At 37.3% G+C, this 17762-nt stretch overlaps 1 protein-coding gene across 1 annotated transcript in view; it reads right to left on the bottom strand.

Moving 5' to 3' along the window:
* The window catches only part of LOC104091324 (1,4-alpha-glucan-branching enzyme 2-2, chloroplastic/amyloplastic), a 38267-nt gene extending 34808 nt beyond the window's left edge, over nucleotides 1-3459 (bottom strand). Inside the window, exons 1-2 of the mRNA XM_070179735.1 lie at nucleotides 3176-3459; nucleotides 1931-2088 (exon numbers count right to left, since the gene is read on the bottom strand). Of these exons, the coding sequence (XP_070035836.1) occupies nucleotides 1931-2088; nucleotides 3176-3305 (288 nt within the window). The 5' untranslated portion in view covers nucleotides 3306-3459. The remainder of the gene's footprint in view (nucleotides 1-1930; nucleotides 2089-3175) is intronic.
* Nucleotides 3460-17762: the final 14303 nt, after the last annotated feature.

Genomic DNA, 17762 nt, shown 5'->3' on the forward strand with positions numbered 1-17762 from the left:
GGGGGTTCCTCAAGTTTGGGAGATTAGGAATTCTCCCAAAAGTGATCATATTCAAGAAATCATGGATAATATAGTTACCCATATTATCCGCCGGTTAACCCGTTTTTTATCCGTATTAAATATGGGTCGGGTCGGATAATTTATCCGTTCTTCATTACCCATTTTTCACCCGAACCATATCCGACCCGACCCGCCCGTTTGTCACTCCTATTAACATGACGGTTAAGTTGAGAAATCACTTGTAAAGAGTAGACGTCTGTGACAGAATGGCCAGACCGCCACATTTTCTATGTTTATCTAGCAACTAGCAATGAGATTACAAGTCGAACATTCCCGCCCAGGAGATTTAATGATCAAAAAAGCAATGAGATCTCATCCTATGTAGTTACAGAGAGGATGTAAGCATGTTTTTTTTTTCCATCGATAAATTTCTCTGCAATTGCGTTAAACAAGTCGAACATTCCCGCCCAAGCTTCTCCAGAGCGGTGTTTCTAGGCAAGCTCCGGTGGCATTCCCTACTGTCTTCTGGAAGTCGTTCCTCCACAAACAAACCTCCTCATAAGTTGTGTCTTGGCACTTTAAAACCATGCCTCTCTATTTTACTTGAGCTCCCCATGAATGGTGCTCTATATTCAGTATCCTCTGGTATCTGCTACACGATGCCTTAGTCCCCACTTTATAGTAAAATGCCTTTCTCCAGTTACCAAATGGTAATTCCCCCGACAAAACTAGTTTCACATCCTCCTCTGATGATGCAGCACAGCTACGCACGCCCTGCACTAGTATTCATCGAATAGTTCTCATTTGTCCAAAAGACATCTATACTGGTCATACAAGTATAACGGGTCTAATTACCTTCTATGAGTTTTAGGACATTTAATGTTGATAGCGTTCATGTATGGAATGTGAACAGTTCCTCTACATATAAAACTCGTATGTATGAATAGTATTATGAGGATAATTTGTATTATTCCTGTGAATGGTGCCCATGCTTACACGGAACCAAACTATTCCCTAGTCCTGGTACCACTTGTAGGGACGTGCAATATATCGATAGGGATAATACAACCGAGCGTTTTGATGCCATTTGTTGAGACCAAAGACCCCCACAGTAAAATAAAGGGAAATAATGGTAGACATTGAAACTTCCGATACTCTCTCAATTGATACATGCATGAGACAAAATAGGTCGCCTATAGGAAAAGAGATTTTGGACCCAAAAAATATTTTTCCATAACCTGAGATAAGCAATTATCTAAACAAGACTGTTCAAGAAGCCTTAGTCATTCCAATATTATGGAAAGGATCTCTCTACCAAAATCCCAAGCTGATTGTACAAAGGGCTTTAAGTGTGGTAGGCTGAGCTGCTATGTATCATTTTCTTAACTCCCCAAAAGTAATATTTATTAATCATGGTTCTATAGGCACTGAAGGGAGCGGACCACAAGGGTCTATTGTACGCAACCTTACCCTGCATTTCTGCAAAAGCCTGTTTCCACGGCTCGAACCCGTGACCTCCTGGTCACTTGGCACAAACGTTACCAGTTTCGCCAAACACCTGCAGATAACTTTCTACTATTATTTATTGGGAGAACCTAAGGGAACCAAAGCATACTCATGCCTCCCTCTGAACTAAGAGTGCACACAAATTTGTTCTCACGAGTTAGCAATGATGCATCAACTGTAGCTAGAAGCCATGCATATGGCATCTAGAATACGGAAATATAGAGAAGACCGGTAACACTTTTTTACGCCACTGTTCTCATGGGAACAAAATGCAATAACAATTTCATTTAAGCAGACTCAGGACAATATCTATTTAGAAGTGTTTTCCGCAAGAAAATCTGCCACCTCCACCTCCCCCCCCTCCCCCCCCCCCAAAAAAAAAAAGAACTCCCTTTTCATGCCGTTGGAGATTAATGTAACATACCAGGGAATTTTCTGGAACTGTATCAGCGACCTCCAATTGTTCAGTTGAGGTTGAGGAGCTATCACTCTGGCTGCCAGGAACAAGGACTTTCCCTGATGCTGCAACTGTAGAAGATCGGGATTTGGGCTCGTAAGAAGACTTTTCAGCAAAGATCTTCCCTACATACATACATACATACATCAGATTAGTGTTGTATCTCCACTAGGCTACATAAGTGTCAACTAATCATGGTTGAAGAGAGCAAATATTTGTGTAATTAATTAGAAGTGATACTGCAGACACAATCAAAAAGTTTTTTTCCCAAGCACAATATTACCAAACTATTTCAACTATACGTTTATTCTCGGAATCAAAGAGTCCCGTGTAGCTTAAATTAATGTTAAAATGATACCATTCTTCAGTTTGACAATATTTTCATGATAAATCAAGAAACTTGTACAGTAGAGTCTATAAAAGTAGAACAGTAATGACATCATTTTCCAGCTTAGAAGTCCCATCTTCCAGACAAAACCACAACTTTCACTATTCAAATCAACTAAAAAGCAAAATTAGAAAAGAAAAAAAAATCTGATCGGGGGGGGGGGGGGGGGGGGGGGGTTGTTCGACCACGGATCATTCTTACAACTTACTTTTAGGAGGAATAAAGATCCTTCCAGAAAAGCAACATTCAGAAGGTCCTTTTGAACCCAAAACCGACATTTCAAAAGAGTTATATTACCTTTAAAAATGTCATATCAAAATTTTTGATGAATATTCATTCATTTGTTTTCTTAGAGAAAAATACTTCAGCAACACCCAATTAGAGAAACCAAAGAAAGAATCAATATTAACCAAACTTTTTCACCAACAATATTGTCTAGGAAGGTGCAACAGATTGACATCACTTATTAACACTTTAAAAAAAATCCCCATTTCTTCAGACAAAAACCTCAACTTTCACCACTTAATCAAATGATCAGTCAATTGAAGAAGAAAAGGAAAATCTAAGCATTGATTCTTACAACTTATATTTAGGAGCAAAAATGATCTCCTAGATAGAAATAGAAGGTCCCTTTAAACCCAAGCCAAAGTCAATTACAACTGACCCAAATTTCAAAAAGTTATGAAAATTCATAATTTTTGCTTTTTGAGAGTATCTACTTTAAAACATTAGAAAATACCCAATTACAACAAACCAAAGAAAACACACACACACAGAGGAACCAAAGAAAACACACACACACAGAGGAGGGGACAGGGTAGTACGTGAAACAGAGTGCTTTTTCAAGAAGACGGAAACGCTAGGATTCCTCCGATCAGCATTGGAAGTGAAAGCAGGGGATTTGTGAAGCGATGGAACAGTAGGAAAACGAACACCAGAGAGTGTGTACACCATTGTTTTCCTTAGGGTTTTTACGAATCTTAGTTCATGAGGTTCAAGTCCTACACTAAAACACCAGATCTGATAACTAACTGTCAAAAGTGTGCTGAGTTCAAGGCGCCAAGAGAAGCGTGATTACAGAGAGAGAAAGAGCAACTGACTTTGAGTGGCGGAGGTTTTATATTTATATATTTAGTGAAACCACCTTAGTGTGTGATTTTTATAATTAACTTTAACTCTATTTATTATAATTGGTCCCTTAATTTTTATTTTATGAACAATAATGGTTTATATTTTTTAAAATAATAATTCAATTTTAAATTTCCCATTTTATCATTAATCATATACTTTATAGCTGCATAAATTTCACGACATCTTAAAAATCACAAGTTTCAGATTTTTTTTAAAATTCTTTGCTCAATTAAACTACAACGACAAAAAGTCTTTCCATGTTCCCACAAAATATATATTCAAGTAAGTTCATTAACAGTGAAATTATTTACATTCATTTACTACATTTACATAATAACCTTTTGACCATCAAGAAAGTCTAGTTTAATTTGACCATCAAGAAAGTATAGTTCAAATTGATTGACCAAAGTTTTTGATTTTGAATTCTAAATATGAAATATCTTTTGCTTTACTCCGCAATATGAAGTTTTTTTGGCCATTAATTTAGATTTTATCGGGTCCCACTACAAATATAGACGAGGCATGCACAAAATATTTTATATTTACACAGGGGACGAAAAAGGATCGCACTTGAGGAGTGTGATGCAGACAATCCTAGTAGTGTCTGTTTCCACACTTCGAACTCGTGACTTATAGGTCATATGGATATAATTTTACCGTTATTCTAATTCTCTCCTTCCCAATATAAATATAGACTCGAATAAAAAATCAAAAAAGGAAATTATTTTAATTATTTTAATATTTCAATGTTTTGATATTTTTCCAAGTATATGAATCTTCGAAAAGATGAGGAACGAAAGGCTACCAGTGTATTTCAGGTGCAAGTGATTAGCTGTCTTTTTCAATCTTGTGGGGTTTTCACTTGTGATCTTTTTAGTGGCATTATTCCATGTGTCTTCTAAAAGTGAGGAGTACATTTTGTTAAAAGAGTGTTTGGTTAAAAGAGTATTTTTATGGGATATTCTTTTTGCTTATTTTTATGCTTTATAAATCATATGCTAATTGAAAAGATACCAGTAATATTGATTGTAAGTGCCATTTTAATGAGTTGATGAGATAATCACATGGATTATAGTGGGGATCTTTTAGAACATCGATGATAAATCACTATTTAATCATTTTTTATAGAATAAATCAACTAGACAGTATCTTTTTTTCACAATTAAGCAATGATCTTTATGATCGGTATTACTACTGCTAGTCTATTATTATCTTATTCTTTAATTTTATTATTATTGTTATTTCTTTTATTTTGAATATCTTTATTATTTTTGTTGTCAATACTTTGATCTCTTGCATTTTCAAACATGTTTTGAAAACGTTTTTCTTGAATCGAAAGTCTATCAGAAACAACATATTTGCCTCATACAAGGGTACAGTTGTGTATACGTTATCCTTTGCTTTCTAGACCCCACTTGTGTCACGACCCCAAATTCTCTCCGTAGGATATCGTGATGACACCTAGTCTCTAAGACTAGGTAAGCATATCAATGCGGAATAATAATCGAAATATGAAATAAATAAATCTGCAAGTCACTTAATTACAACTCCCAAAATCCGGTAGAAATAAGTCACAAACTTCTAAGAATTTATTCTCTATGTCTCTATACATCAGAGTCTAAAGCAAATAAGGAAGACAACATAGTAAGATAGAAGGGGACTCCGGAATCTGTGAACGCTGGCAGATATACCTCGAAGTCTCCTCGTACCGCTAGTTTACTGATGTCTGGTTTGATAAGATGTATCTAGATCTGCACAAAAAGATGTGCAGAAGCGTAGTATGAGTACACCACAGGGGTACCCAGTAAATGCCAAGCCTAACCTCGGTAGAGTAGTTACGAGGTCAGGTCAGACCCTACTGAAAAATAAATAATGACATGGTAAAATGTTTAACAATATAATAAGATAAAATGATAATGGAAATTAATCAAGTAGTATGTCACCATTTAATTACACCAAATAATGGCAATTAATACCTCGTGGAAGCAAAACAGAATTCTTTTTAACTTTAAGAAAATCACAACGATAATCAAAGGCAACTGCGGCCATAAATCAATATCAACAAGGGCACTCCCGAGGTACTGCCTCGTAGTCCCAAATCATAAATAAATTCACAATATCTCATTTTCTTATGTCACCACGGGATTCTTCACAATTTATTTAAAGAAAATATTTTTTTTTCGAAATAGCACCCCACGTTTTAGCCACCCTTATCACACCGCATGACTTCTAGTAGTCTCCCCTACTAGCCGCGCATATCAAGCCGCCCTTATCTCACCGCATGCGTTTCAATACCCAGACCTTATACTACCGCATGCGTATCAATATCACAATATATCATAATTTACACCTCAAGTGCTCAATATTTCAATTTGCCAAAATAAATCAACAACAATATTTTTCCATAATAAAGAGCTCACGGCTCATGCCAAAATAATCCAACAATAATATTTTTCCACAATAAAGAGCCCACGGCTCCATCAAAATGAGCACGAAAATCTCACAAAATATTCGGGAATAAATAACTCGACAAAATAATATTTCAAAATTTTAATATGTTGCTTCAATACCAATTTTAAAATGTCAAATAATTCATATTAATAATATTTAATTTAAAGAAAATCACCCTTCAAATAATGCACAGAATAAAAGAAAACGAGTTTCAACTAAACAGGTAAAATAATTAGTAGGAAAAGGTCAAGCAAATTTAAAGTATAAACATTTAAATCAATGATGAAGAATATAACAAGGTAAAATTATTTAATTAATATGCAACAGCGATCTACACAATTTAAAGGCATAATCTTTCACATTTAGCTCGTGTACAAACTCGTCACCTCGTGTACACAACTTTCAATACATTTTAATTTATCACATCAATACCAATCCTAGGGAAAATTTTCCTCACACAAGGCTAGACAAGTCACTTACCTCGATTTGCTCCAATTTAACCAAGTAGTATGTCTTTTCCTCGATTTTCTGACTCCGATCGACTCGAATCTAGTCATAATTAATTTGACACAGTCAACAAAAATTATAGAATCAATTCCATAACAAAATACTACATTTTCCAATAAAAATCCGAAATTAACTCAAAAATTGCCCGTGGGGGCCACGTCTCGGAATCCGACGAAAGTCACTAAATATGAACGCCCATTCAACCACGAGTCTAACCATACCAAAATGACGAAATTTCGATAACAATTCGACCCTCAAATCTATCCAAGAGGATTTTTAATTTTTCCCAACTTAAATCATTAATTAATTGTTAAAAACAATGATGGATTCGGGTAATCTAACCAAGATTGAGTTAAAAATACTTACCCCGATGTTTTCTCCGAAAATCTCCCAAACATTGTCTCAATCCGAGTTCCAAATCGTTAAAAATGGAAAATGGGACGAACAGAACTTAAACTTTCTGCCCAAGCTTTTTCTTCTATGCCATCGCGGCCAAAGGCACGCGATCGTGAAGAACAAAATAAGTGTCATGCCCCAAACCTGAAGAGGCGTGGCCGGCACCCGATACCATACTCAGCCCGAGCGTACCACTCTGTAACTTAATCATCTGAAAATATCGTCTCTCTCATCTGAGGGGTAAACATACCCAAAAACTCTATATATATATATATATATATATATATATATATATATATATATATATATATATATATATATATATATGAGTTTTTGGGTATGTTTACCCCTTAGATGAGACAGACGATATTTTTAGATGATTCAGAATATATATATATATATATGTGCATGCTGACGAGGCCGCCATTAACATCTACTGATATACAAACTATACAGGACTAGTCTACAAGCCTTTAGAGATAGTTGAACCGTATCATGGTCGGGACATGGCCTCGACCTACCCATCAAATCTGTATATATAAAACGGACTCCAAGGTCTAGACCTGGTAACTCCGGGGAAGTGGAGCTTACCAACAAAGTTGATATTTGGCTCTGTCAACTGGGAAGGTCTATCCAGCTGTCTATCAGGACCTGCAGGCATGAAATGCAATGTCCCCAACAAAGGGATATCAGTACAAAATAATGTACTGAGTATGTAAGGCAATAGAATAACTGAAAGCTGAAACTGAACTGATGATATAATAACTGAATGTAACTGGGAATCAAAAATAATCTGAAGATATGCTTACTTGTTGATACTCACTCAACTCTCTCCATATAGTATGTAAAATAGTCGTCCGACCCTATAAGGCTCGGTATGTGTAACTGCCCTGCCGTAATAAGCTCGCTCATAGGCGCTCGGCCACAGTAGGCTCGGTATATAACTTACCATCTAATCAGAGATTGCCCAATAGGGGCCTGCCCACCGATTATAGCTCGATGGTGGTAAAAATAATGTAATACTGTATAAATATATATGTACACTCTCTGCTCTCTTGGATGAAATAAGACAATACTAAACTGAATATGAAGTCCCGATAAGGGAGAATACTATAACTTATGAGACTATGATAATGTACATAAGTTCAGGAGTACGAACTTCTCTTTATGCCTCGTTATCAAACTCATGTAGTTACTGAATCATGCCAAAATGAAGAAAGGTTTAGCCTTAACATACTTATCACAATCTTTCCAATCACCAAATTGAACTCGCCTCTTCGTACCTTAATCTACAACAACGATAATAATACTATCATTAAGTTACGAAAGTACAACTATCGCACAACGAACGACAAGCTTATTTTGTATTAAAAAAGGCAACATCTCCCTTATAATCCTTACGTCCTCCAAATTCAAGATAACACCAACAACACAAGAATACAACAATATAAACATGTATACATTATTTCTCAACCTTATTGTAACGACCTGACCGGTCATTTCAAGAATTATAACCCTGTTTTCCCCATTTCCTACTTCTTTTTGTGTTATTCAGTTATATTATGTTATATCGGGTTAGTTGGTTCGAGTCCGGAAGGAACTCGGAGTGAAATGAGACACTTAGTCTCATAATTGAAAAAATTAAGTTAGAAAAGTGGATCGGATATGGACCTATATATAAACGACCTCGGATTTGAATTTTGATGATTCCAATAGCTCCGTATGGTGATTTTGGACTTAGGAGCATGTCCGGAATATTATTTGGAAGCCCGTAGAGGAATTAGGCTTGAAATGTTGAAAGTTTTATTTTTGAGAAGTTTGACCGGGGGGTTGACTTTTTGATATCGGGGTCGGAATCCGATTATAAAAATTGGAATACCTCTGTTATGTCATTTAGGACTTGTGTGCAAAATTTGAGGTCAATCGGACGTGATTTGATAGGTTCCGGAGTTGTTTGTAGAAATTAGAAATTTCAAAGTTCATTAGGCTTGAATTGGGGCGTAATTCATGGTTTTAGCATTGTTTGAGGTGATTTGAGAATTCGACTAAGTTCGTATGATGTTTTAGGACATGTTGGTATATTTGGTTGAGGTCCCGAGGGTCTCGGGTGAGTTTCGGATGGTTAACAGATCAAAAATTGAACTACAACAGTTGCTGTAATTTCCTTATGTTGGAAATTGCTTCTACCAGAATCGAGCCCAGAAATCTCTTAGAAATCGAGCCCAGGGTCGAGGGCCACGATCGAAGCCCAGATCGAGCCCAGAGTCGAGGGCCATAATCGAGGGCTAGGATCGAGAACTAGGATCGAGGGCCAGGATCGAGAACCAGGATCGAGGGCCTCGATCGAAGGCCAAGATCGAGGCAGAACCGAGGATGTCTGGGCAGAATTATAAAAACAGGGACTTCATCCCATTTGCCATTTTTGACAAATTGGAGCTTGAGGAGAGGCGATTTTTGATATATTTTCAAGGAAAACTTGAGGTAAGTCCCTTGTGATTATTTTTACTCCATAATATTGAATTATCATCGAATAATCCGATTAGATTACATGATTTTGAGGTGTAAGTCGTAGATTGGAACTTAGAAATTTGGAAATAAGATTTGTAGATTTGAGGGTCGAGTTGAGGTCAGATTTTAGTAAAATTGGTATTGGTAGACTCGTGGTTGAATGGGCTTTCGGATTTTGTAACTTTTGTTGAGTTCCGAGACGTGGGCCCCATAGGCGATTTTTGAGCTAATTTTCAGATTTTTATGGAAAAATTATTATTATCTTGTGAAATTAATTACAATAAATTTAATTGACTGAAACGAATTATTTATGACCAGATTCGAGGTGTTTGGAGACCAATTCACGAGGAAAGGGCATTGCAGAATAAGAATTTCGCGGTTTGAGGTAAGTAACGATTGTAAATCTAGTCCTGAGGGTATGAAACCCCGATTTCGTATCATTCTATTATTTTGAAGTGACGCATATGCTAGGTGACGGGCATGTGGGCGTGCACTATTGGGGATTTGTGACTTGATCCGTCCCGTAGCAACTGTAAAGTTGCATACTTTGTTGAAACCATTTGATACTTATATGTTTTAGAAAGAATTTCTGTAAACTGGGCTGAATGTCATGTTTGGGCCTTGCGCCAATGCTGTTTGGACCTTTAGGGACTGTTTCTTACCATCCTCTCATTATTTTCGATTTGAAAATCTATACTCAGTCATGTTTATACTTGTTTACCGCATAACTCAGTTTTTATGACTCTATTTTGATGCATATAAATGTTTTGGGCCGAATGCCCTATTTTACTGAAATACCCGAGTGGCTTGAGATATTTATGACTGAGTGAGGCCGAGGGCCTGATTGGTGAGGATGAGTGTGGATTGGGGCTGCCCGCCTACAGCATATTTATGACTGAGTGAGGCCGAGGGCCTGATTGGTGAGGATGAGTGTGGATCGGGGCTGCCCGCCTGCAGCATACTTTATTATTATCGCACGTGAGTTGTCCGTGCAGATTATAGCGCTTGGGCTGAAGGAGCCCCTCCGGAGTCTGTACACACCCCCAGTGAGCGCAGGTACCTACTGAGTGCGAGTGACGAGTGACTGGGAGGCAAGAGTGATTGTGAGGTATGCCCGAGTGGCAAGAGTGATTGTGAGGTATGCCCGAGTGGCAAGAGTGATTATGAGGTATGCCCGAGTGGCACGAGTGACTGTGAGGTTTGCCCGACGGACTGTATATGAGTGATGTTTTTGCCCGAGGGGCTGTTTATGATTTCATCATTTTTGCTCACCTTTGCATTGAGCCTTTGTTTGAAAAAATGTCTTAAATGATTTTTACTGGAACTGGGTTTAAACGAGATGTTTGATTCAAATCCTGATTTTTAAGAGCATGTGGTATTTTACTGAGATTTCCTGATATGAACGTTATATGCTTTATTGCTCGTTACTACTGCTCAGTCTTTATTTATTATTGTTACTTACTGAGTTGGCGTACTCACGTTACTCTCTGCACCTTGTGCGCAGATCCAGGTGTAGCTGGACACGGTAGCGGTTATTGAGTGTTCTGGTTGCAGATTTTCTTGGAGATAGCAAGGTAGCTGTTTGGCGATCGCAGCCCCTGCTCTTCTCCCTCTTATCTTCCTCTAGTTGTATTTAGATATTTTCTGGGTTAATCTTGATATTGTTAGACAGATTGTAGTATATGCTCATGACTAGTGACACCCCGATGTCGGGCTTTTCTTTCCGCACGTCTGTTTTTCTTTGATTTGAACTCTTTAAATGAAGGTTTATGTTAAATAACCTTGAAATTTTCTTTAAAATAAAAATATCGGTTTTGGATCGTGACACTTATATACACCACAAAATACTACAAAACAGCCCAACACACGCCAATCTCTTTATACACAAAATGATCCCCGTAGTAGTGTCAAACAACCCGAAAATGTTACGACTGACAACCAGCCCACCACCCTGCATTTATGTGGTGTTTCTCCACACCTTCCTCATCCAAAATTCCACAAAATAATAGTAAATCACGCAACCCAACAACAATACCAAACAGTCCACAAAACAGTCCGCTACAAGTCAATAACTCGAACTCATGACTTTCGATCACCGTCCCGTAAGTTCTTACAAATATAGAACAACTTACTATGCATCTACAGCAGAAAAGAATGGATGAAAGAGAGCAGTAAACTTACCTTATTTGTTGGATAACTCAGCTCCTATCTTGGTTCATCAAACTTTAGGTTTTACCTCCAATTAGAACTTGAAAGGGAGAGAAAATCAATTGGGGTTTATGGGAAATGTTTGGGAGGATTTTTGCAGAGATAAGTCTGGTTATTTTGCCATGTTATCAGCCTAATATATGAAGGGGATACGCCTTTAAAAATTCCTCTTTGAATGACCCGAACTGGCCCATTTTTGGACTAACCGAACTGGCCCAGTTTTGGATTCTCGTTTAAGCAAGTAGGTGACAGTCTGCGCAGTCTCGCAAAAATGCCCATATCTCTCTACTCCGATATCATAATTGCAAACGGTTTAATGAGTTGGAAAATAGACTCATAGATCTTTAATTTGATGGGTGGGAACACCCCATAACTCTAAGTATATTGAGAGAAAATCGTAGTTATATTTGACCCAAAGTTTCAGTAAAACTTATGAACGTAACTTGTGATGATTTTTATCGACTTTTGTTTCGCCACTCGCTTGACTTCAAAATATAACATACGACTATCATAAGAATAATATAACTCATAACATAAACTCCTTATCATGTTAAACACCGTGGTCTCACCCCAAAAGTATATGCTATAACATTCCCAACTTGTCGACTTTCGACGAAATATTATTTTCTTCAATTCCTTTAGTTTCTGAACCTTCCAACCCTCTTTGTACTTGTTGTTCATGATCTTCAATATTTGTAACTTCCGAGGTAACATGATTAACTTAATTTGTAAACTTTTCAAATATGATTTTATTTCCGAGCTTACGTAAATTGACTTACGACGTACTCGTACGTACGAAAACATGGGTTGTAACATCATTCCTCCCTTTGGAACATTCGTCCTCGAATGTTGACTGGTGCACTTATCAGTCTTATAACCTATAGCTCTTATAAATACTTTATTGCTGGCCTTTCCATCTAGGCAACTATTCTATAAATAAATCCATAGGCTAGGGCATTCCCCCGTTTAGGTCTCTTTCTCACACCATGACTTATGGTCGGAATCCTTCCAACCTCGTTATTATTGGGACCTTCTGTCATGTAGCATGTACGACTTTGTCATTGTATGTACGCCTATGCGACTCTTCAGTTCCTTTTCCTCCAGCTTTTAGCTAATCTCTAGGCCTCACTTTGGGAATATATATATTAACTATGACAAGTTGTTCCTCCCGGTGTATATATGTGTAGTGAAGTTCTTCGCTCGGTACTTTGTCAAATTGACATACTACACCATCACACTTACTTCGGTTTACTATTGCCGAGGTTTGCTACCCAACTCCAGGTTACCCTCTCGCTTCTTATCCTATATGTATAATATCTAAGTCCTTTAGTTCTTCCTCATTACTGTTCATCTTAAGAATGACGACCTAATATCATCTCATACTTTGGAACTTTTATCTGCCTATTGTTGATTCACCTTAATGTTGATCTATAATTTACCACTGATAACTTGAAACCTGTTATGTAATACAATGTCCTTAGGGATCACGTCTCATCAAGAAACATCTTAAGTTATTTGCTTGATCCATCTAGGGACGATACTATACTTAAATAACCGTATTTTATCGCATCCCAACGTGATTCATCTTATGAGGGTTATTCTAATCTTATGCAATTCATGAAATCCCTTCTCTTTGAATCATTAACCAATCAATGGCCTTAACGTCATCCTCTTATCTATCACAAGTACACCCATATTCTACTACCAGGGCAACATTTAATCTCTTTAAATTGTTCATAGTCTTAGACTCCTCCGAGTTCATTCAGGCTATACTGAGTTTTTTTTATAACTTACGGAAACCATCAGCTCTCTTATTTTGATGGACTTAATTCTGAGGCCTTACATATTCTTGTCACCTTCTCAATCAGTTCTGTTTATCCTTACTCCTGTCCACCTAAAACCTTGTTGTTCTACCATACTTTAGCTTGCGACCTACACATATCTATTTATAGTACTCACAACATTCCTTTAACTTTCTAGCACCATACATTTCCTTATGTTATTCTGGAACTTCAAGCGAGACATCAAATCGTCTCTAACTCTTCTTTACTCTCTTAACTAGATCTCTCGGTACTTGGAAACTATAGGCTAGAAGATATGTCACTGACAACACCACTATCATTTGTGGATACTGAATCACGACGCTTCTTGCCCTCTATCTGATGTATGGATTATTCATAACCTTCTACACTTGATCATCTCGTACCTTATTAACCTTTACCTTACTTAGATTTTAATCTCACATTGTATCTTCTGTCTCTTTCATAACCTTCCTTCCACATAAGTAGAATTCACATCCACAACTTGAAGCTCTACTATAAACTTACACCTCTAGTGCGTACACAATCCGGTGGAAGCTTCATACTTACTCCTTATGAGGCTGGTACTTTCTTTTTGTCTTTATTGTAGAGCCGTTATAGAATATGGTCGTTGTACTATCTTTCTTGTATCTCTAATGTTAAGAGTGATTTTGCAATGTTCAGAATCATGATTTCTATAATTATATTGGTCTAATAATCAGACTCCTGATTCACTTACCTGATGTAACTCGTTAGTTTTCTCTTCTCTCCCAGCCTTTAAGTAGGCTTAAGCTATCTTCCGATCTGCTACTCAGGGTATTATTATTTTCGCCTTTGGTGGATGCCACGGAACATCCATAATATAATCTTCTAACAATTCAAGCCTTTGTCTGTGAGGTGGACTCAATTCTTTCTTTTAACTTTATACCAGAGTCACCTATAGCTGTAGGAATGTCAACATATATGCTGCATGGATAATACTCTGAAATGTTAAGCGCGGTCATAACGTAACTAACTCTGGGTCATTGATTGAATAGTTCCTTTCGTACTTTCTCAATTTTCTTTAAAAGTGCGCAATTACTTCTCCTGGTTGTTCTGCCACTTGTTGCATGAATACTTGGCTTATCTTAGTGCCCACGTCTATTGGAATTTCGTGCATATCATATGATCTCAAATATTACTTTTGATTTTTACTTCCCGTTCATTAGCCACGATAGGTGCCACTTTCTTATGGAGTGTATACAATATTGTAGTGAGACTGTTGTTACAAGATCATTTTTTTTCTTTAGATCACTATGCTTATGTTGAAGCCTTCTTCCTTATTTCCTCAACTAGTCTTTCATTGTAGCACTTAGGGAAGACCCTCTGACTCTTGTAAAGCTGGGAGCTTTTTACATCGTATACTCGACGAAAATTTTGATGTACTGACTAGCCAATAATTAACCTTAGTTACTTATCTCGGTGCCCTTATGCTCGTAGGGTTACTTCTGCACTCAAATTTTTATTATCTCTTTAGTAGCACTTCTCTTTTATTTCTATAACACTTATACAATACCTTTTACTACCCCAACTCCTATCAGAATATTTCTCAAGGATTATGATGTCGTATCTACGAGACCGAATTTCCTATGCTGGGTTTCACTTCGTTTATCTTGCATGATCTACTGATTTATCTGAGACCTCTTGTCTAGCCATGACTAGGCTCTTCCTGAATTCCTGAATGAACTACTAACTACTCGTCAGTCCATGCTCATATTTACATTCTGGGTAGCCTCTCTTGGGTTATGTCTTCTGTCTTAACTTAACTTTTACACTAGCTCCTAATGTATCACGTGTTCATTCGCACTTATTTATCAATAACATCTGGTGTGGGAACCCTTACTGCCTCTCCTCGGCGTCGTGCTTGCATAATGTTCTGGAGTCGTATCATGTCTGTAGGATCTGAATAAATGCAATATCATTCCTTTCGCCATTTACTGCATTCTTCCTTTACTATTCCATAGTTACCTGAACCACTTAACTCTGACTTAATACCATATTACACCATCTTCCCTCCTGTAGGGGAGTATTAACATTTAATGCTATGAAGACTTACTTATAAATATTTTACCTCTTCATCTTCAACATCTTTTCACATCTTTATTGACTCTTACTCGCCTTGCAGTAACCTTTATGTACCAAGGATAATTGAATATCTTACACACGACGGTATCAGATACCTAGTGTAACTGGAACACTTAGTCCCTTAAGCTTAACTTTACTCAAAGTGCTTGCTTTAGGGAAGCGTCTTCCTGAGTGACCTTTAAAGGTTATTCTTCTGTTGTCGATTGTATTATTGCTGGAATGCGATCTTTGAAATTCTCTTGATGTCGACTATCATCACCTCATTCGATCCTTAATTGATGTTCAGTTTATCTTGTTCACTAGCCCATGCTGATTTTTATTACTTTGGGGGTCTAAATATTTTGTTTTGGTAATCACGTTAGACGCACCAACTCATTTTTCGAAATGAGGATATGACTTTTGGACTATACTCTTTTATTGTCTCAAGGCCTGTCACCTCTTGTCTTTTCCTTCACTTGACTATAGACTCTATCATCATATCATATTTTGATTTACCGTTATTACCCATTTATCACATCTTACTCATAATATTTCATCTACTCTCTTCTTATTCTCCTGCTAATACTTATGTCTATCGCATTATTCTGAAAACTTCAACAAAATATTATTTCACTTTTAGCTCCCCTGGCTCAATCCACCATTTCGGGTTACTCTAACCCAAGCTGGATCTTGATATCTCATCCTTCTCTTAAAACTATATATGTTAGCTCCCATAGAGCATAACTGAGATGGGTGTGGCCAATTGTACATACCTCTATTTCTGTTGAAGGTAACTTAGAATCCTTTTATTTCTCTGCCTGGGGTGGAAATTCGGATAATCTTCATTAACTAGGTACCTCGTACCCTTCTTCACATTGCTTCTGTTACATGTTGAAACTTATACTTTTACCTTATGATACTCCCATGGCCTTTTATTCACGGATTATGTTAGATATTCCCGTCTTAGGGTAAATAGAAAATTCGCACATATGGTAAGCACGATATAATAGGGTCTCAAACAGGGCCACGTAGTCAAGAATTCTCTCTCTACTAATGTCCTTACCTGCTGTTGTATTAGCCCTCTATCTAGCTATAATTTTTCTAATTGAAAGTATCTCTATATCATTAGCAAACATAAGCTTTGGTTCGAACTCTTATGACTCAGCTCTATAGCACGATTTGGATTTGAATGAAGGATAACAGACTCCTAAATGCCTTGTAGCCTCCTGCTTATAAGTGTGGTGCACAACACAACCATAAACAAGACTATACTAGACACGGCTTGTAGACTCCCTAGGATAGAACTGCTCTGATACCAAGTTTGTCATGACTCAAACCTGAAGAGGCGTGGCCGGTACCCGATACCTTACTCAGCCCAAGCGTACCACTCTGTAACTGAATCATTTGAAAATATCGTCTCTCTTATCTGAGGGGTAAACATACCCAAAAACTTATATATATATATATATATATATATATATATATATATATATATATATATATATATATATATATATATGTGTGTGTGTGTGTGCATGCTGACGAGGCCGCCATGAACATCTACTGATATACAAACTATATAGAACTGGTCTACAAGCCTCTAGAGATAGTTGAACCGTATCATGGTCGGGACATGGCCTCGACCTACCCATCAAATCTGTATATATAAAACAGACTCCAAGGTCTAGTCCTGGTAACTCCGGGGAAGTGGAGCTTACCAACCAAGCTGATATTTGGCTCTGTCTACTGGGAAGGTTTATTCAGCTGTCTATCAGGATCTGCAGGCATGAAATGTAGCGTCCCTAGCAAAGGAACGTCAGTACAAAATAATGTACTGAGTATGTAAGGCAACAAAATAACTGAAAGCTGAAACTGAATTGATGATATAATAACTGAATGTAACTAGGAGTCAAAAATAATCTGAAGATATGCTTACTTACTGATACTCACTTAACTCTCTCCATATAGTATGTAAAATAGTTACCCGGCTTACTGATACTCACTCAACTCTCTCCATATAGTATGTAAAATAGTTACCCGACCCTATAAGGCTCGGTATGTGTAACTGCCCTGCCGTAGTAGGATCTCTCATAGGCGCTCGGCCATACTAGACTCTGTATCTCGGCCATTCTGGGCTCGCTCATAGGCGCTCGGCCACAGTAGGCTTGGTATATAACTTACCATCTGATCAGAAATTTCCCAATAGAGGCCTGCCCACCGATTATAGCTCGATGGTGGTGAAAATACTGTAATACTGTATATATATATATATATACTCTCTGCTCTCTTGCATGAAAGAAGACAATAC

Source organism: Nicotiana tomentosiformis, chromosome 7 (assembly GCF_000390325.3).
Source record: "Nicotiana tomentosiformis chromosome 7, ASM39032v3, whole genome shotgun sequence".
Taxonomy (NCBI): Eukaryota; Viridiplantae; Streptophyta; class Magnoliopsida; order Solanales; family Solanaceae; genus Nicotiana; species Nicotiana tomentosiformis.